At 45.9% G+C, this 21,304-nt stretch overlaps 1 protein-coding gene across 1 annotated transcript; it reads right to left on the reverse strand.

The window, feature by feature from the left end:
- Window positions 1-678: 678 nt before the first annotated feature.
- LOC122439330 (fucose mutarotase-like) lies at window positions 679-18,702 on the reverse strand. Its single transcript, XM_043464405.1, has 3 exons — window positions 18,663-18,702; window positions 18,067-18,129; window positions 679-1,432 (listed from the first exon to the last, which is right to left on the reverse strand). The coding sequence occupies exons 2-3, from the start codon at window positions 18,105-18,107 to the stop codon at window positions 937-939; spliced, it is 537 nt and encodes a 178-aa protein (XP_043320340.1). The 5' UTR covers window positions 18,108-18,129; window positions 18,663-18,702; the 3' UTR covers window positions 679-936.
- Between the last annotated feature and the right edge of the window lie 2,602 nt (window positions 18,703-21,304).

Raw genomic sequence — 21,304 nt, forward strand, 5'->3', positions numbered from 1 at the left:
ATGCAGTAAGTGCAGTAAGATTCCAAAACATTTCCCTAGAGCCACGTGAAATCTTTGAGAGAAGTGGGTGTCCTGCCTTACCTTAACTTGCTTTCAGGAGAAAGACTAGGGGTTACTAAACCATTACTTTGTACAAAATGTGGCCAAAACAACACAGACCATGTCATTAGACATTAAACTTAAAAACATTTATTTTGAGTAGTACTCTTTTGTATTTTAATAATTCTGTATTTATATATATGTTATTCAGTTGCCCAGTTGTGTCCAACTCTTTGTGATCACATGGCCTCTCTGTCCCTCACTATCTCCTGAAGTTTGCCCAAGTTCATGTCCATTGCATCAGTGATGCCATCCAGCCATCTCATCCTCTGACGCCCTCTTTTCCTTCTGCCCTCAATCTTTCCCAGCATCAAGGACTTTTCCAATGACTCGGCTGTTTACATTAGATGACCAAAATACTGGAGCTTCAGCTTCAGCATCAGTCCTTCCAACGAGTATTCAGGGTTGATTTCCCTTAAGATTGACTGGTTTGATCTCCTTGCTGTCCAAGGGACTCTCAGGAGTCTTCTCCAGCACCACAGTTCCAAGGCATCAATTCTTTAGTGCTCCACCTTCTTTATGATTCAACCCTACGTGAATAGCCTTGATCATATGGACTTTTGTTGGCGATGTCTGTGCTTTTCTTTTTTTTTTTTTAGTTAGGAAAGAACTACTGTTTAAAGCTTTGGACCCAGCGTTGGGCACACCACCTCACTTTTGCATCATTGTCATAAACGGGACAATCCTGGCCCTGGTCAGCAGAGGCCCACGCAGGACCCTGGCAAGGCGAGCTTTGGGTGCTGCTGGGGAGGGCCAGGACACGGCCACCGGACGGACGTGTCTGCTGGTGGCCTCGGCAGGCTCGGGGGTGTAGATTCCTCTCTGGGCGGGTGGTCTTCAACAGGCCTGGCACAGGTCTTCGGGTGCCAGCACCCCCTTCTTGAGGATGAGGTTCCCATAGAGGGCTGTCTCCCCAGTTGCCACAACAGCAAAAGCCTTTTTCGCCCGCTCATAAAACGCAAACCTCTCCACCATCCCCAGGGAGCCCTCATAGCCAGCCTTGGAGAGGATGGACTGGTAGCTCGCCCACACTGGGGTCAGCAGGCCCCTCTTCCTGTCGCTGGGTATCAGCTCGATGACCACAGCCGGGCTCTCCACGTAGGTGTCCAGGGGTAGCAGCTGCAGCACAGCCTCCAGGAGCTGGGGGATGCCCAGGCCGTCGGTGCGGATCTCCTCCGGGCCGCCTCTGCAGATGGAGCTGCTGGGGAAGTTCACGTCTGCAAGAACGATCTCATCTCCGTGCCCCATTCTCGCAAGGGAGAAGAGGATCTCCGGGGACAGGAGCGCCATGTCTGTGCTTTTCAACAGCCTGTCTAGGTTTGTCATAGCTTTCCTATCAAGAAGCAAATGTATTCTGATTTCATGGCTACAGTCACCATCCACAGTGATTTTAGAGCCCAAGAAGAGGAAATCTGTCACTACTTCCACCTTTTCCCTCTCTATGCCATAGAGTAATGGGGCCGGATGCCATGATCTTAGTTTTTTTAATATTTAGTTTTAAGCCAGCATTAATATTTATATTAACATGGATTAAAATATTTTGAATAGTTGTAGTGGTGAAATAAAATTTTCTTTGAGAATAACTTAGAAAATAAAAAATATGCAGAAAAGGAAATGAGAAGGGAATCAAAACAATACACAAAGGGGGGGAAAACACAATATAAGGCACTGATGGAGAAACTAAGTGGAAGAGGCCAGATACACAGGACCACATGTTGTGATTTTGCTGGTATGAAATATCCAGAAGACGAAAATCCATAGCTGGTCGGGGGTGGGGGGTAGTGGGAACGATGAAGTGACTACATAAGAGGAGCAGGCTTCCCTTTCAAGTTGAAGAAAAATGTTTTTGAGGTGTAATGGTTGTACAACATTGTAAGTGTACATTCTAAAAGCCACTGAATTGTACATGTTAGTGACTTATGTGAATTTCACTGCAATAAAATGATTTTAAGGAGGAAAGTACTTTACGTTAAAACCTGAGATAAAAACTATTCAGTATGGGGAAATAGCAAAAATCATGAAGGTGATCCGAGAGTGCCTGAAGCTGAGGAATGCTGCTTTGGTCAGAGCACTTGAAAACAAATAGTTGATTCTCTAGAATGGAGAAAAGTATCTGCCCTGACAGAGCAGCAACAGAAGGAGAACCAGATGTTTAGGGAAAGGCATCCAAGTGGATAAAGGACCCAGATCAAATCAGGAGGAAGATATTTTGAGAAATCTGCCTTTGTTCTTTCTGCTCTGGAGTTTCACCCCTTGACTAAGTCAGCAAGCTCACTGCCTCAGGCAATGTGACAACACTGAAAGTGGGAACAAAGGGCTTTTTCGTGGCCTTCTTCTACAGCTCAGAACTCTCTGGGGAACAGCTTTGCAGAAATATTTTATGGGCTTGAGGAAGAGAGGTGGAAAAGGCTGTACATTTGTCTACAGCAAGAGGAAAGGTGAAGGGAAATGGAAGTAGAAATCCTGGGAGGTCTTCCATCTTGGAAAAAAGTCCTTTCTTCATCCTATATTACCTTCCAGCTACTGCCCCATTTCTCTGCTTTCCTTTATACCTAAACTCCCCAAAATTGTTTATATTCACTGTCTTCAATTCCTCCCCTCCCTCTTTGCTCTTAGTTCCCCTCAGCTTTGAATCCCACCTCCAACTCTCCCGAGCCCTCTCTTGTCGAGGATAAACGCTGACTCCAGTCCTGGTAAGGCCTTTGTCCGGCCCTCCCTCCTCATCTAGGCCCATCAGCAGCATGCTTACAGTGGACTCCTTGTCTTCACCAGTCTTCTAGGGCACTACCCTCTTCTGATTTCTCTCCTACCTCGCAGTTGCTCCTTCTCAGTGTTGTGCTGATTTTACTCACTTCCATCAGGTTTCTACTTAAATGTCAGCTTTTCAGTGAAGTTTTCCCTAGCGACTTTATTTTAAAAGAACGTACATTCTCCCCACACCCAACAAAACCAGCACCACTTACCCTCCTTTCTTGCTTTGTTTTCTAGCCTTTGTCACCATTTGACATGCTATATATTATATTCTGTCAATCTCCCTCCACCCACTCTGCCCCAACTGGAGTGTAAGTTTCATGTGTGCATGCTTGTGTGTGTGCGTGCATGCTCAGTCACTCAGTCATGTCCTTTGTTTCCCTGTGGACTGTAGCCCACCAGGCTCCTCTGTCCATGGGATTTCCCAGGCAAGAATACCGGAGTAGATTGCAATTTCCTTCTCCAGGGGATCTTCCCAATGCAGGGATCGAATCCACGTCCCCCATGGCTACTGCGTTGGTAGGCAGTTTCTTTACCATTGAGCCAAGGGTTTTTTTCTGTATTTTTCCTTTGTATCTTAGTGTAGTAAGTGCCTTTCTGCTTCTGGGCTTTCTCCTAAGCCTCAACAGCTCTCTCAACCCACAAATGTAGCCTGAGAATGTAGGAGAGTTAATGCCTTCTGGGGCAACCTCCAGTAGAAAACAGATACCAAAACACACTTTGTTGAATTTTCCTTCTGCTACTTCCCTCACTCTTTCTTTCTCAGTTCCTGGGATCATCTACCAAATAAACTGCACCCAAGTTCTAGGATTAGGCTCTGCTTTTATGGGGATTGAACCTAAGACAGTAGGAAGTAGCACTAGAAGGCGGGCCATACGGAAAGGAATCTACAACTAGATCACCCACCATTCAAAAGACAACAGAGGCCTCTCACCACTGTTGTTGAGTAGGATGCTAGTTATCCCTAGCGTAAGACTCTTATCTTTGGTAGACTGAAAGGAGATAGAAGTTGAAGGGAAAGTTTCGCTTGTATAGTTAGTAGCTCGGGCACTTGAAAGATATAAAGGCAGCTGTAATTACAAGGATTATGAAGGTGGTTAACTTTTCCAAATTGCCTTAGAAGATTTGAAGAAAACATGAAAGGCTCTTAGCCCACTCCACTCAGCGCATGATATGAAAGCCAGAAAGTCTCCCAAGGCAACGTGTAAAGAAATGCTCACTTCTGTGGCCAGGAAGTAAGAGTGATGAAACAAGGCTCAAGACTTAATCAAGGGCAACAGAGCTGCAGAGGAGACCTGTGCATCCTTAACAGCTTTCCTGTACTAAATTCAAGCCTTTTAAAGAGAAGGAATGGGACCCTAAGGCCTGGCTTGGGGATATTTGGGTGGATGTATCTAAGAACCTTGAACCCTCAGAGCTCCTGAACCCTTCTGGCCAGCATCAGCTACTCCCTTGCTTGATAGAAAAGAACAGCCTCATTTTTCCTGGAGACAGTGCAACGATCTCACCAAGGTAGATGAGGTAGACGTCTTATAAAACAATGCTAATCCTTCTGAAGCTCCACCTCTTATTGCCTCTAGACCAGTAACTAGCATTGAGTCTCAGCATATCCAAGCCATGAAGCACAGTCACTATTTGATCACCCAAAAGTTTGCAGGACATACCTAACCACAGGACCTCTAGGGTAACGGACGAGGGAGGGGATCTTGAGGGTAACTGATGGTGGTGAGAGGGTATATAAGACTGGGTAGGAAGTTGATTGCAATGGGAGCATTTCCTGTGACTCAAGATGTAATGTTCTGCCTAGAACACCCAGAACTCATCCTAATGTGCTGCTGGATGACTCTGGTAACTTGGACATGATGGTAGCCTAAGGTCAGTGAGGTGGAGATGCCAGAATTGCCTTGGCTGAGTTCTTTAAAGGGGTCTGAAGGCTACAGGGAAGTAGAAATATTAGAATGAGTTTATTACATGAGGCCAGAAGATTCACCATTTGACTCTGTTCTCTGGGAGCTTCCCAGAGGATGCTCCTTTGGCTAAGGCAGAAGAAATATGACAGTGGTTGGGAGGTGGGGGTGGGCATTGCTTCATTTAGAAGGTATTGATGGCTGTCCCCCGTAGGCCTGGTTTGAAAGCAGGAAATGCTTCTGTGGAACTGGGCTCCTTGGTGTCACTGGGGATGATGGGATTCAGGAATGGCATTTAACCACTCCAGATGGTGATTTTTACCAATCAGAAGCCGGGGGGGCATTCTTATCATACTTTGCACAAGATTGGAGTGGTAACTTGAGGGGCCTTGCTTCTATAAGATCTGTGGTGATGATAGTAATAGGTCACAGTGTTCTTGGGTGCAGAATAAATGGGCAGCCAATGGAGGTAGAGAATAAGTGATAGAAAGTGTGGGGAACAAGGATGAGACATGCCAGCAGAGATCTGACAGTCTTGCTATTAAAAAGCCTTACTTAATATTAAATCAGTATTTAGATACATCCTAGGAAAGGTGGGTAAGAAATGCTCCAAATAGACAAGTTTTTCCATGACTGCAGTAGAGTGGCAGGTTTGACCTATAAATTGAGTTATTGATAAGCACTTAAAAACCAGATATCTTCCATACCCAAGAACATGGAGCAAGATCTGCACCAACCACAGATATCAACAAGGAGACTGGACAATGTGAGATGCTGATGTATGGCATGCAGAGAAATGAATGTGACCAAATTCAGACCTTTTGTGGATGTCTTAGTTCAGGCTGCTATAACAAAATTTCATAGACTGGGGGGAGGGGCTTATAAACAACCAAAATTAGTTTCTCATAGTTCTAGAGGGTAGAAATCTTAGATCAGGGTGCCAGCATGATTAAGTGACACCCTCTTGCAGATGGCCAACTTCTTGTATCCTCACATGGCAGAGAGCAGAGGTGGGAAGCTAACTCTCTAGTGACACTCAGAAAGGCCCTAATCCCATCATGTGAGCTCCCTGTCATGATCTCATCTAATCTGAATCATCTCCTAAGGCCCCACTTCCTAATTCCATCATATTGCAGGGTAGGGTTTTGACATATGCTATGGACACATTCAGTCCTTAGCAGGAGGCAAATGCCAGAACTGGAATCAAGCCCAGCAGGCGCAGTGTTCTGCACTTAACCCAGCCCATCAGTCCAGGTGATAAATGGCAGCTGGGACAGTAACATGAGCCAGTGAAAATGTCAGGGGTTTTGCTTTTACAAGATGAAGAATCAAGAGGATGGACGGTGGTGACGACTATACAACAATGTGAATATGTTTAATACCACCAAACAGAACTCTGGAGAATGATTAAGATAGTAAATTTTTTGTCATGTGTATTTTATCACAATAAAAAAAGAGAAAAAAAATGGTTGGTGGTAACTGTGTAGAGATTGGGGGCTGGAATAGAATATTAGCTAAAGGAGCGTAAAAACCAAGCAAAACAGCTCTTAAGAAGAAAAGGAGGGGTGGGGACAAAAAAAAAAAAAAAGAAGAAGAAGAAAAGCAGACTATCTGAAAAAAAGTATGTGACCACAAAACAACCTGCAAATCCCAGGATAGAAGTGCTTTCTAGAATACATGTAGGATAAAAGGAGGGAGGAGCAGGATGTGACTTCCAAGCAGGTGTAGACAATGGTCATGTGTTCGGGAGGGCCAAGGCACTGGCCTTGCATGGGTTAGGTTGGGGCTATGCCCTCTTGCCTTTTGGGACCCAGCTGATCTGTTGGGGCTTCCCTGATAGCTCAGTTGTAAAGAATCCGCCTGCAATGCAGGAGACCCTGGTTTGATTGCTAGGTTGGGAAGATCCGCTGGAGAAGGGATAGGCTACCCACCTCAGTATTCTTGGGCTCCCCTGGTGGCCCAGCTGGTAAAGAATACACCTGCAACGTGGGAGACCTGGGTTCAATCCCTGGGTCGGGAAGATCCCCTGGAGAAGGGAAAGGCTACCCACTCTAGCATTCTGGCTTGGAGAATTCCATGGACTGCATAGTCCTTGGGGTCGCAAAGATTCGGACACGACTGAGCAACTTTCACGTCACAGTTGATCTAGGGTGTTTCCCAGAACACCACCTGTTTCCCTGGTGCCCACGGGTGTTCTGTGCACATCTGTACACGTGTGGGTGGGATTACCACAGAAGTCCGTGGCACCCAGAGGGGATGGGCAGGGACCAAAGGCCCACAGAGCCTGCTTGGTCATTAGGAATGGTGCTGACAGAGAGGGAGGGGGCCTTGCATGGGACCCCGGAGCAGGAGTGGGCTAGGGCAGGAATCAGTACCAGCTGTCTCTGGAGCACAGTTTAGGAACCTTGGTTCCTGCCTGCTTAGGAGCCACCACACCGGTGGTGTGTCTGCTGCTTTCTGTCCCCTCCTAATATACTGCACCTACAAAAGGTTAACAATACTGTAGTATCATCAGTCTGCTTTCAACTGATCTATGTCCAACCTAGCTCTAATCATCCAGGGCTGGCTTGAAGTAAGGGAAACAGGGTCATGGAGTCTCTGTATATTCAACAGGGACTGGGGGTGGGTTTGGAACTTTGAGATCCATGTCCTAGGGTCATAGGAGTGGTCGCACAACTCTCCAGAGAGAAAGTAAAGGCAAGTCGATGGCTTGGGGTGCAGCCTCTGTGTAGCAGAAAAAGTGATGGGCAGATAGGGGAGTGGGGCCTAACCCTTGAGTCATAAGCAGACCTATAAAGAAACATATGAACTAGTTACAATGAACGGACATTATTTGATGCCTGACTTCAAGCAAACCAAACAACAACAAAAAACCCACTACCAAAAAAAGTAATGCAAAACAATAAGGGAAGGATTAAAAACAGACTTGGATATTTGATAATATTGCAGAATTGCTAGGAAATTGCCTGGTGGTCCAGTGGTGGGGACTCAGTACTTCCACTGTTGGGCACCTGCATTTGATCCCTGGTTAGGGAACTAAGATCTCACAGACCACATGGTGTGACCAAAAAAAAAAAAAAAGAATTGCTAAATTTTTGTAGGTGTGATATATAAGCATTAGATTATTTTTAAAAATCTTCTTTAAGAGCAATTTACTGGCATATTTACAGATAAAAAGATAAGATGTCTGGAATTTGTTTCCAATGTCTTGGAATGAGTAGGTATAGTGTGTAAATGTACAGATGAAAAAGATTTGGTCTTAAGTGTTACAGAAGCTGGGTGATGGGTACATGAGGGTTCATCAGACTATTCTCTAATCTTGTGTATGACTGATATTTTCTGTAATAAATTTCTTTTCAAAGGAATGAAAAAAGAAGCCTTAATTCTCCTTGTAACCTTGTAACCTTTAATTAGTAATTAGAAATCTCCTCACACAAAAAAATACCAAGCCCAGATGTCTGCAGAGGCAGGCTCCACCAAACTGTCAAGGAACAGATCATTCCAACCATAAAAGAACAAACTTATCTGGAGAACAGAAAGAGAACATTCCTCAGCTTTGAGGTCAAAACCAGCCAAGGACTGTATGAGAAAGAAACCCACAGGCCATTCTCACCAGAAGACAGAAGCAGTTAAACTAGAAATTAGAAATAAAAGATAAATGCAAAATTTCCCAAGAATTAACAAATCATCAGTGCATTCAAATTACAGTGTCACTATTAAACTTAATTTATCCAAGGTATAAAATGATGAATTAGTGTTAGAAAATCTATAAATGTAATATACCATATAGACAGATTAAAGGAGAAAAAGTGTAGGATAATCTCAGTAGATGCCAAAAATGTATTTGACAAATACTTTGTGCTCATGTGTGCTCAGTCACTCAGTTGTATCCAGTTCTTTGCAACCACATAGACTGTAGCCTGCCAGGGTCTTTTGTCCATGGAATTTTCCAGACAAGAATAGTGGAGTGGGTTGCCATTTCTTACTCCAGGAGATCAGACTGGAGTCTACTGTGTCTCCTGCATTGTCAGGCAGATTCTTTACCACTATCTCATCATAAACTAAAAATAGAAATACACTTCTAATTTGATAGACTATATCCTCCAAATACTTACAACATTCATTGTTTTTAACAGATCTTGGAATTGGGAGGAAGAGGGAGAGGGAGACCGGGACGAGACCAGGGCTGTGGTGCGGAGAGAGGCTGAGACTGAGAAGAGGAGAGGGAGAGAGGGCACGGGGACCGCCCTTCGCTACAATCTTTCAGCTATCCTCGGGAGAGAGAAGGGGAAAGGGAGGGGGCTGGGGCGGGAGTGGGGGCTGTCACCCTCGGACCCCGGCGTGAGAGGGGCCTCGGGTAGGCCCCCTGTCGGTGGCGGAAGACCTGGGGCTCAGTCCCCTGGTCCCGAATTTCCGGGCTTGACCCCGCGCTTCTCAGATATCCGGGTATCAGCCCCTGAGATTCCAGATATCCGGGACTCGGGTCCCAACCTCTCTAAACCTGGGGCTCTGTTTCATAGGATTTCAAAAATCTGGGGTTCAGGACCCTGCGCGCACCAGTGTCCGGGGTTCATTCCCCACGAATTCAGATATCAGATTCAGCCTCTCCCCGTTCACATATCTGGGGTTCAGACCCCACAATCAGAAATCCGGGATTCAGCAACTGTCGCCCTCGAGGAGGAGGAGGACTGGACCGCGAGGTCAGATCAGGTTGTCACCCCCTCCCCTCCAGGGGAGGCTTCCCGGGCCCGCCCCTCAGGAAGGGCGAAAGCCGAGGAAGAGGTGGCGAGGGGAAAGGTCTCCTTGCCCCTCTCCCTGTTTGGCAGAGCCGCTGGAGGACCCCAGGAGGAAGCGGAAGCCGCTGGGGCACCACAGTGACCCCTACCAGGTGAGACACGGGGTGCAGGGCCGCGGGTCCCTGTGTCTAGCTTGAGAAGAAAGGGTGCTGCTTTCTGGGAAGCTGGGCCTGGGTAGACACTCTCCTCAGGATGGGGAAGCCAGCTGAGCCAGTGGTCAGCCTCTGGCTAGTCTTGGCTTCTGCTGCCACCTTCTTCCCCTTTCTCTTCCCCTCCTTATATCTAGTTGATGGGGGACCTCAGATGACAGGGTCTGTCATGTCACCCGGGGTCACGCCCTACAGTCCTTGAGCTAATCAGATGGGTTTGCACCCTTCTGGTCATCTCCCTGTTCACTTTGCCCCTCACAGCTGCCCCTTCATGATTGTAACTTTCTTTCTCTTTGGGGTGTTAATTCCCAGATCTCTGCTCCCTATGGTGGGTCTGCTTAAAAAAAAAAAAAAAAAATTAAGTATTATTTATTATCTCATCTACTTTTTGTAAACAATTGCACATATTTGAAGTATATAATCAGATGAGTTTTGGCTTATATATATACCTGTGAAACCAACAACACAATCGAGCCATGAATATGTTCATTACCCCCCAAACTTCTTTGTGCTCCTCAGTAATTCGTCCCTCCTACCCCTCCCCCAGGATACGACTACTCTACTTTTCATCACATATAAATTATTAATAGTTTTCATTTTTTAGAAATTTCTGCAAATGGATTTATTCAATATGTACTAAAAAAAAACCCGTCTCTACTTTCTTTTACCCTGCATTACTATTTTGAGATTAATCTATATTGTTCTGTACGTCAGCATTCCTTTTTACAGTGAGTGATATTACATTGTATGGAAATACCACAATTTGCTTATGTATTCACCTATCAGTAGAAATTTGGGTTTTTCCTAGTTTGGGGCTATTAAAAAAAAAAAGCCGCTAAGAACATTTGTGTACAAGCCTTTCTGTGGAGATGTGTTTTTTCTTTTTAAAAAATGTTTTATTTTGTATTGGTGTATAGCTGATGAACAGGGCTGTGATAGTTTCAGGTGAATAACAAAGGGACTCAGCCATACATGTATCTATTCTCCCCTAAACTCCCCCACCATCTGAGGACATGTATTTTCATTTCTCTTGAGTACCCTAATTCTGTGTCTAAATTTTTGAGGAAGTCAGGCTATTTTCCAAAGCAGTTATTTTACATTCCTACCAGTAATGTACGAAAATTCCAGTTTCTCCACATTCTCATCAATACTTGTTATTTTCTGTGTTTTTTTAATACCCACATCAGTGGATGAAATCTCAAAAATCACTATCCATACTCCTCTGAGGCTATGGCTGTGCTTACTAAGACTGCAGAGAAATCAATCCAACTAATTCTATATTGATTAAATTAAAAATTGTGTGCACCTTTATACATTTCCAGAGACAGAACTATGAAGCAAGGTGTGTACATATATGTCTAGCTATACCCTTGTACCTTCTACCATGATCCTTCCTCCCCATCTAGGTAAATGTTTATATTAAAATTTTAAATATACTTCTGTTGTTTCTATTTGAAAATACAAGCATATATACTTGCATTTCTTTTCTTTCTTGGATACTGCAGCATATGGTAAAATCTGTAAAGCCCCTTTGTAGAGTCAGGCCACTGAAAATGGCTGTTCTTTCGCCCTCTGTACATTCCCCACTTGACCAGTCCTTGCTTCACATACCCCCTACTCACCTGACTACCCAGTCCTCTTAATCACAGGGCTGAGTCAGTAACTGCCTACGTGCTTGTTGCCTGCCCCATTCACTGGTTTCCCTGGTCACTGATGAAGCAGCCTAATGTCAATTCCCCCTTGTCTATAGTATCCTCCTTCTCCCCTCACAAGTGAAGACGGCTATTCCTGTCTTTCTGCCCTCTGCTGCACACAGTGGGATGTTGCTCCAGGACTTTGCTTGAGACTTTTAAGAATCCCTACCCAATAAATTGTTGATGTTTCTGTCACTGTTGCTGGGCTCTTTCTTTAGGCTCATGGCTGGGCAATTACAAGGCTTGCAGGCCTGTGGGTTACAGCCCAATACCCTTACTTTTTTCACCGAATGACCTATCCTGCAGGTAATGTCTCAGCAATACATAGCTGCAGCATTCATAGCTGCAGTGTGTTCTATTGGGTAAAAGTGGAAGATGCTCAGTCGTCTCCAACTCTTTGCAACCCCATGGACTGGATAGTCCATGGAATTCTCCAGGCAAGAATACTGGAGTGGGTAGCCTTTCCCTTCTCCAGGGGATCTTCCCAACCCAGGGATCAAACCCAGGTCTCCCGCATTGCGGGCTGATTCTTTACCAGCTGAGCCACAAGGGAAGCCCAAGAATACTGGGGTGGGTAGTGTATCCCTTTTCCAGCAGATCTTCCCGATCCCGGAATCAAACCGGGGTCTTCTGCATTGCAGGTGGATTCTTTACCAATTCAGCTATCAGGGAAGCCCATTCTATTGCGTAAGGTTTGCATAATCTATTTCACTCCGTGTCAGGAAGCATTTAACAAGAGGCTTCCTGTGTGCTGTTTTGGATCTGTCAGGAACCCTCTTCAGTTCAGTTCAGTCGCTCAGTCGTGTCCGACTCTTTGAGACCCCATGAATCGCAGCACGCCAGGCCTCCCTGTCCATCACAAACTCCCGGAGTTTACTCAAACTCATGCCCATCAATTCGGTGATGCCATCCAGCCATCTCATCCTCTGTCGTCCCCTTCTCCTCCTGCCCCCAATCCCTCCAATCATCAGCGTCTTTTCCAATGAGTCAACTCTTCACATGAGGTGGCCAAAGTATTGGAGTTTCAGCTTCAGCATCAGTCCTTCCAATGAACACCCAGGACTGATCTCCTTCAGGATGGACTGGTTGGATCTCCTTGCAGTCCAAGGGACTCTCAAGAGTCTTCTCCAACACCACAGTTCAAAAGCATCAATTTTTCGGTGCTCAGCTTTCTTCACAGTCCAACTCTCACATCCATACATGACCACTGGAAAAACCATAGCCTTGACCAGACGGACCTTTGTTGGCAAAGTAACGTCTCTGCTTTTCAATATGCTATCTAGGTTGGTCATAACTTTCCTTCCAAGGAGTAAGCGTCTTTTAATTTCATGGCTGCAATCACCATCTGCAGTGATTTTGGAACCCAAAACAATAAAGTCTGACACTGTTTCCACTGTCTCCCCATCTATTTGCCATGAAGTAATGGGACCAGATGCCATGATCTTAGTTTTCTGAATGTTGAACTTTAAGCCAACTTTTTCAATCTCCTCTTTCACTTTCATCAAGAGGCTTTTTAGTTCCTCTTCTTTTTCTGCCATAAGGGTGGTGTCATCTGCAAATCTGAGGTCATTGATATTTCTCCCGGCAATCTTGATTCTAGCTTGTGCTTCTTCCAGCCTAGCATTTCTCATGATGTACTCTGCATATAAGTTAAATAAGTAGGGTGACAATATACAGCCTTGACGTACTCCTTTTCCTATTTGAAACCAGTCTGTTGGTCCATGTCCAGTTCTAACTGTTGCTTCCTGACCTGCATACAGGTTTCTCAAGAGGCAGGTCAGGAACCCTCTGGCCCTTATTAATTCCTGAATATTCAGTAATTAAGAGGAGAGGCACACCTTTCCCTGGGGCTGAGGAATCCAGACATTTCCTTTGTTAGTTTCTCATTATAGCGATAAGTACCCTCTTCTCTCTTTAATAGGGATGCCTTGTGTTTTGTAAGTCTGGAATTTTAATCTTTATCTTTGCTGAGAATAACTACCTCGTAAGACAGTATATATGCCCACGCCATGTTGATGAAAACACCTTTGCTCCATCAGAGCTTTGGTCCTGTGTCTTTCTTTCTTTCTTTCTCTTCCTCTCGCTCTCTTTATCTCTCTATTTCTGGCTGATTCCCTGGAACGTGAAAGCCAGCTGCGTAACCCAGGGAATATTCGCCTCTTACCTTCTTTCACTTTCTCATTGTCGACTCTGGACCACCAGGTTCCGGTCCATTAAAGGACCAACTGCTATGTATTTAATGTTTACATTTTTCTTGTCTCTTTTAAAATTGTGATGAAGTACAAGCAAAACCTATCATCTTAACTATTTTTTAAATGTATAGTTCAGTGGCATGAAGTACATTCACTTTCTTGTGCAACTGTAACCACCATCTATTTCCAGAACTCTTTTCAAATTGCAAAGCTGAAATTCTGGGACTTCCTTGATGATCAGTGGTCAAGAATCCACCTACCAATGCAGGGGACACTGGTTCAATCCCTGTTCTGGGAAGACTCCGTATGCCTCGGGACAATTAAGCCCGGGTGCCACAGCTACCGAGCCAGTGCCCCACAACTACTGAAGTCCACTCACCCTAGAGCCTGTGCTCTGCAACAAAAGAGGCTGGTGCACTTCAGCTAGAGAGCAGCCCTTGCTTGCTGCAACTAGAGAAAGCCCATGCGCAGCGACAAAGACCCAAGCACAGCCAAAAATAAATAAATTAAATAAATAACATTACTTTAAAAAAACTCCCTGAAATTCTGTAGCCATTAAACAACAACTTTCCATTTCCCCCTCCTCCACCCAGCCCTTGGTAAACTATCATTCTACTGATACTTTCTGTTTCTATGAATTTGTCTAAGTACCTCATGTAAGTGGAATCATACAGTATTCATCCTGCTGTGACCAGCTTATTTCACTTAACACAATGTCCTCAAGAGTCATCGATGTTGCAGCATGTGTAAGAATTTCCTTGCTTTTTTAAGGTTGAATAATATCCTGTTGTATGGCCGCATCACATTTTGCTTATCCATTCCAATGGTTATGTGGGTTGCTCCCACCTTTTGGCTATTGTGACTAATGCTGCATGACTATGGGTGTGCAAATATCTCTTTGAAACTCTGCTTCCAATTCTTTAGGATACACACCCAGTTGAATTGTTGGGTCATAAAGTAATCGTGTGCTATTTTTTTTTAAAGGAACCGCTCTTTTCCATAGTGGTTGTATCATTTTACATTCCCACCAACACTGCACAAGGGCTCCAATTTCTCCACATCTTCACCAATGCTTGTTATTTGTTTTTGTTTTGTTTAATAGTTGTTATCCTAATGGGTGTGAAGTGGTCTCTCATTGTAGTTTTGTATTTCTTGTCATTAGCTAATATAATTAATATTGCAATGAAGTGCCTGCGTGTGTGTGTGCTAAGTCGCTTCAGTCATGTCCGACTCTTTGTGACCCCATGGACTGTATCCCACCAGGCTCCTCTGTCCATGGGGATTCTCCAGGCAAGAATATTGGAGTCGGTTGCCATGACCTCCTTCAGGGGATCTTCCCAACCCAGGAAATGAACCTGCATCTCTTAGGTCTCCTGCATCGGCAGGCAGGTTCCTTACCACTAGCGCCACCTGGGAGGCCCAGTGAAAAGCCTGCTGCTGCTGCTGCTAAGTCACTTCAGTCGTGTCCGACTCTGTGCAACCCCATAGACGGCAGCCCACCAGGCTCTCCCGTCCCTGGGCTTCTCCAGGCAAGAACACTGGAGTGGGTTGCCATTTCCTTCTCCAGTGCATGAAAGTGAAAAGCGAAAGTGAAGTCGCTCAGTCGTGTCCGACTCTTAGCGACCCCATGAACCGCAGCCTACCAGGCTCCTCCATCCATGGGATTTTCAAGGCAAGAGTACTGGAGCGGGGTGCCATAGCCTAGTGCCATGAAAATTCTTGGGCACAAGTTGGGTGCTCAATTTTGCTCATAATAACAGAAATACAAAATGAAAGTGTCCTAAGATGTCATTTCTCACCTGCAAGACCAGCAAAAACCCAGGTTTTTGCAACACACTTCATTGGCAAGGCTGTGAGGAAACTGGCACATAATTTGTTGGGGAAAATGCAAAATGGTACAACCTTCTGAGCATGAAGATTTGACATATAGTATTGATAAAATTGCATGTGCCTTTACCCTTTAACCAGGCAATCCCACATTCCAGAATCTATCCCAAACACATACCAACTTTCCCCTAGTATAAATGGCCCTGATGTGAAGAGCTTGGTAGTAATTGTGTTTCCTTAGGGTCCTCTTGCTTCCTTCAGGTCCCTTTCTCAGGAGGGGTTCTGAGTTCATGTGTACCTCTTCAGACTCTCTTAACCTCACTCATCTTTCTTCTAGCCCTTACTGGGAGACCATCCTAAGCAGGTTTTGCACAGGTACAAGTGGACAGAAGCTCCCTTTAGACTTGTGCTGGAAGAAGGGGACAGGAGCCAATGGATAAATTCCTTCTCTCCGGATTTTCCTGGTGGTCCAGTGGTTAAGAATCCACCTGCCAATGCAGGGGACATGAATTCGATCCCTGGTTTGAGAAGACTTCACATACCGTAGAGCAATTAAGCCTGTGCATCGCAACTACTGACCCTGTGAACTGCAACTACTGAAGCCCGAGAGCCCTAGAGTCCGTTCTTTGCAACAACAGAAGCCAGCACGATGAGAAGCCCACACACCACAGCTTGAGAGTAGTCTCCGCTCACCCACTTCAACTAGAGAAAGCCCAAGTGGAGCAACAAAGACCAGCACAGCCAAAAATAAAGAAATTATATATTTTATATATATATAAATTCCTTCTCTCCTCCCCAGCAGGATGGTTTGGAGACATTTCATGGTGTGCCCCAGAATGACCTAGGGGACTGAATGCAAAGACCAGTTTGGTAACCAGGGGTTACGTTAGTTGTCTCTCTACTGCTCATGCTCCTCATGGTCACCTACTCAATCAACATCCCATAAGCTCTGCTTTCAGGGGAATCCAGGCCAAGTAAGATACAGAACAAATACTCTATCAAAATGATGTGTTAGTCACTTAGTTGTATCCAACTCTTTGCGACCCCATGGACTATAGCCAGCTTGGCTCCTCTGTCCATGGGATTCTTCAGGTAAGAATACTAGAATGGGTTGCCATTTCCTTCTCCTTGTATCAAAACGATACAGGTTTATAAATGTGTCAAACAGTGTGGTTTGTGTTTAAAGGGCAGGGGTCCTCATCCTGCCCCAGTGCAATCCCACAATGGTAACCAAGAACAATGGTTTCCAACCATTTTCAATGCACTAGCAAGAAAAGGACTTCCCGGGCTGAATCAAGTCTCTAGGCCCAGCCTACCTTCAGGGTTCAGGTGGGAGCGTGGGGATGGGGCACCCCCTGCTGGTTACGTGGAGTCTGGAGTGGCTTGTGCCTCCTGGAGGGGCAGCACATACCTGGGTCTGGGTAGGACTCCGGATTGGTTTTCATGTTCTTGCTCCTGAGACTTCTTTGAGCTTCTGGGGGACTCCTCTTCCTGGGGTCAGCCAGAAGCCCAAGACTTTTCCCTCACAACAGTCCTGGAGTGTAGTTGCACCTTCTTTGCTGGAGGTTGCAACTAATTTAGTGTTCCTTTTGGCCAGATGCCCTTGGTTCTCCCACTGGCTGGAGTGGAGGAAGGGATATGGGTTTTGGACACATCCTGGAGTCTAGTTCCACTATGCCCAGTCATTGGATCTCTGACCATGCACATCTTTGAGCCTGTTTCTTGGAGACTTGGTCTTGTTGAAAGGTCCCATTGAGACAGGGATGCTGTAGCACCCAGAAATGCGGTTTGACCCTGAAACAGTCATTGAACCTAACTGCTTGAACTTTTATAACCCCTTCTACTCTTTTCCAACCCCGGTCCCCTGGCTTGTGACTATCCCCCAAACCATGGCTCGTCTACTCAATGTTGGGAAACCCCCAACCCACTGCCAGTATCACTCCCAGTGACTTTGCTTAACCACGCACCTCACTTTTCTTTTATTCTAGTCCAGGGACATAGGGCAGACTCATGTGACTTAGTGATATGAGACTCTAAAATAACTATTGGTCAAATTCTAGGACAAAAACACTGGGGTGCCATCAGTTGGCAGATGTAGCCCCGAAAGGGAACACCCCGGGGTGGGGAGAATACGAGAAGTGAGAAGCACCAGTGCGTCAGTGCGGTGTGGGCTGTGATGCTCTGGCTGCGCTGCGTCCTCGCGGCTGTGCAGAGCAAGGTGGCCCCCCAGCTGCGATGCCACTCTCACCTCTCCTCTCGCGGCCGGGCACAGGCCCTATGTGTGCGGGCTTCAGCAGTTGCGGCTCACGGGCTGTGCAGCACAGGCTGAATAGTTGAGGCACACAGGCCTGGTTGCCGCACGGCGTGTGGGGTCCTCCCGGATGAGGGACGGAACCCCGTGTCTCCTGCATTGGCAGGCGGATTCCTCACCACTGTGCTGGCAGGTAAGCCCCCACGGTGTGTGTTGTTGACTGGGCTGTGCTCCCTGGGGATGCGGCTTTGTCTCCTGACTGCCCGGGACAGAATCTTGGCTGTGAGGTGAAGGCTCAAAGGCTAAATGACACTCGGCAGAGCCACCACGAGAGGGTTTGACGTGTCCTCTTCCCCGTGTGCTTATAAACACAGACACCCAACCTTGTGGGCATACTCACTGTTCACTTGATATTTCTGGTTCTTCTCTCTCCAGGCTCATAAGATTTCATTCCTAGTGTCAGCTGGGAAAACAACAACAGAAACACAATGTACAAACGGTGAGTTTCAGTTTTACTCAGGGACCCTTACTGAGGACTATAGCCTGGGAGACAGCCTCTCAGATAGCTCTGAGGAATTCAGAAGAGGTAGGGGAGGAACTACTGCATATACGAATTTTCTGAGAAATATAGTCATGTATACGTCTTGGTAAAACATTACTGCTAATCATAGAGAACAGACATCTCAAATTAAAAATTTTTAGTGATTTTCTACATATGGGAAGAGGCAAGAATCTGGGGTCATTGAAAATCTTTTTTCTTTTTGAAATCCTTCTTTAGATATGCATCTTAACTGTCTAGGAGCCTCATATCTAAAACAGAGACTTCTTCATCCTATTTTTATCCATCCTGAATTCTCCTCAGGGCACACTGTTGGTGGGCAACTGCAGTTGTAGGTTGTTGACTTAACTTTTTTTACAAGTGGATGATGAGTAAAACTCTTTGTTCTTTTATGTTTACATTGGCCTCCTGAGGAAAGGCTTGACCATATGACTTACTTGGTTAATGAACTGTTAGTAGAAGTATACATGTCATTGCTAGACAGAAACCTCTAAGGGCCGGAGTGGTGGTTCTAGATGGTGGAGCCTCCATCAGCCTAAATCCTGGAAAGAAGCAAGATGGAGCAGAACCCTGTAAAACTAACATGAATGTGTAGTATGAACAATGAGAGAAGGGAGGAGCCAAGATGGTGGAGGAGTAGGACGGGGAGACCACTTTCTCGCCTACAAATTCATCAAAAGAATAACTGAATGCAGAGCAAACTTCACAAAACAACTTCTGATCGCTAGCTGAGGTCATCAGGCGCCCAGAAAAGCAGACCATTGTCTTCGAAAGGAGGTAGGACAAAATATAAAAGATAAGAAGTGAGACAAACGAGCTAAGGACGGAGACCCGTCCCGGGAAGGGAGTCTTAGGCGGCCTTGCTTGGGCTAGGGTCCGGGCCTGAGTGCCCTGAGGACAATCGGAGGGAGCTTCTGTGAGGTGCCAACTTGAACTGTGGGAGACCAAAAGAGAAAATTAACCGGCCGGAACACACTGCCGGCCGTTCGCAGAACAAAGGGACGGAGAAAGTCCCGAGAAGAGCTCGCAGGCTGCGGACCGGCCCAGCCCCGCCGAGGCAGGAGGCAGGGGGGAGGGGAAGGTCGCGGTGAGACACAGGGCGCAGGCACCCGACCGGCGCGGGCGGGGACTGGGGCTGGGGACGCAGAGGGCGGAAGGCGCGCGCACCCGACTGGCGCCAGCGGAAACTGAGACTGGGTCCGCGGAAGGGAGTGAGTGCGCCACACCTGGGGATAGTACGCCCACCAAGCCCCTGGCTGCCTGGACCGCTCTGACGGGGAAGGCAGAGAGAGCAGGCGCAGCTTTTCCTTCCGCGCTTTTGTGTAACACCCGAGGGCTGGAACCTAGCGCAGCGCGGGGCGTGCTCCATATAGAACAGCCGGGAGCCTGAGCAGCGCAGACGGAGAAAGCAGCGTCAGCCCCTCCCAGCAGCGCCAGCCCGCCCCCGCAGGGCCAGCCCCTCCCCGCAGCGTCAGCCCCGCCCCGCAGCGCCAGCCCATCCCCGCAGCGTCAGCCCCTCCCAGCAGCGCAACGGAACTAGCTACCTGAATAACAGTCCACTTCTGCCCGCCTGTGTCAGGCGGAAATGAGGCTCTGAAGAGACCGGCAAACAGAAGCCAAATAAACAAAGGGAACCGCTTCAGAAGGGACTGGTGCAACAGATTAAAATCCCTGTAGAAAACACCGACTTCACTGGAAGGGCCCTGTAGATATCGAGAAGTGTAAGCTGGAACGAGGAGCTATCTGAAACTGAGCCGAACCCACACTGACCGCAGCAGCTCCAGAGAAACTCCTAGATATATTTTTACTTTTTTTTCTAAGTAAGGAAAAAAAAAAAAAAATTTTTTTTTCTTTTTATATTTTTCTTTTTTATTTTTTCTCTTTTATTTTCCTTTAAAATTCCCTATTACTCCCCCATTACTCCTTAACTTTCATTTACATAGATTTTTACGATTTTTTTAATTAGGGGAAAAAAAAAATTTTTTTTTTTCTTTCTTTTTTTTTTTTCTTTTTCTTTTTTTCTTTTTTCTTCTTTTTTTCCTTTCCGTTTTCTCTTTTATTTTCTATTTTTCTTTTTCTCTTATTTCTTTTAAAGTCCTCTAGTACTCCTCTACTACTCTTCATTTTCATTTTCACTACACTATAACCTTACAAAAAAAAAAAGAGAAGCCCTATCTTTAAACTGAAGATTATTCTCTCCCAATCTTGACTCTCTGTTTTCTACCTCAGAACACCTCTATTTCCTCCTTTCCCCTTCTCTTCCCAATCCAATTCTGTGAATCCTTGTAGGTGTCTGAGATACGGAGAACACTCTGGGAACAGACAGCTGTGTAGATCTGTCTCTCTCCTCTTGAGTCCCTCTTTTTCTCCTCCTGCTCATCTCTATCTCCCTCCTCCCTTTTCTCCTGTTCATGTAACTCTGTGAACCTCTCTGGGTGTCCCTAACGGGGGAGAATCTTTTCGCCATTAACCTAGAAGTTTAATTATCAGAGCTGTATAGTTGGAGAAGTCCTGAGACTACAGGAAGAATAAAACTGAAATCCAGAGGCAGGAAACTTAAGCCCAAAACCTTGAGAACACCAGAAAACTCCGACTATGGAACTTAAGAATAAGTGACCGTCCAAAAGCCTCCATACCTAACTGAACCAAGACCACCACCAAGAGCCAATAAGTTTTAGAGCAATGACATACCACGCAAATTCTCCAGCAACACAGGAACATAGCCCTGAACATCAACATACAGGCTGCCCAAGGACACACCTAACACATAGACCCATCTCAAAACTCATTACTGGGCACTCCATTGCTCTCCAAAAAGAAGAAATCAAGTTCCACGCACCAGAACACTGACGCAAGCTTCCCTAACCAGGAAATCTTGACAAGCCAATCGTCTAACCCCACCCACTGGGTTAATCCTCCACAATAAAAAGGAACCACAGACCTCCAGAATACAGAAAGCCCACTCCAGATACAGCAATCTAAACAAGATGAAAAGGCAAAGAAATACCCAACAGGTAAAGGAACATGAAAAATGCCCACCAAGTCAAACAAAAGAGGAGGAGATAGGGAATCTACCTGA

The sequence above is a fragment of the Cervus canadensis genome, chromosome 4 (assembly GCF_019320065.1).
Source record: "Cervus canadensis isolate Bull #8, Minnesota chromosome 4, ASM1932006v1, whole genome shotgun sequence".
NCBI classification, from domain to species: domain Eukaryota; kingdom Metazoa; phylum Chordata; class Mammalia; order Artiodactyla; family Cervidae; genus Cervus; species Cervus canadensis.

What these genes read in the sequence shown, in the direction of transcription:
- LOC122439330 (XM_043464405.1), bottom strand. Translation starts at nt 18,107, where the DNA reads ATGAGCCTGGAGAGAGAAGAACCAGAAATATCAAGTGAACA. An exon ending in CCAGAAATATCAAGTGAACA is followed by an intron (nt 1,433 to 18,066) that starts GTGAGTATGCCC and finishes GCTTCTTGATAG; the next exon opens with GAAAGCTATGACAAACCTAG.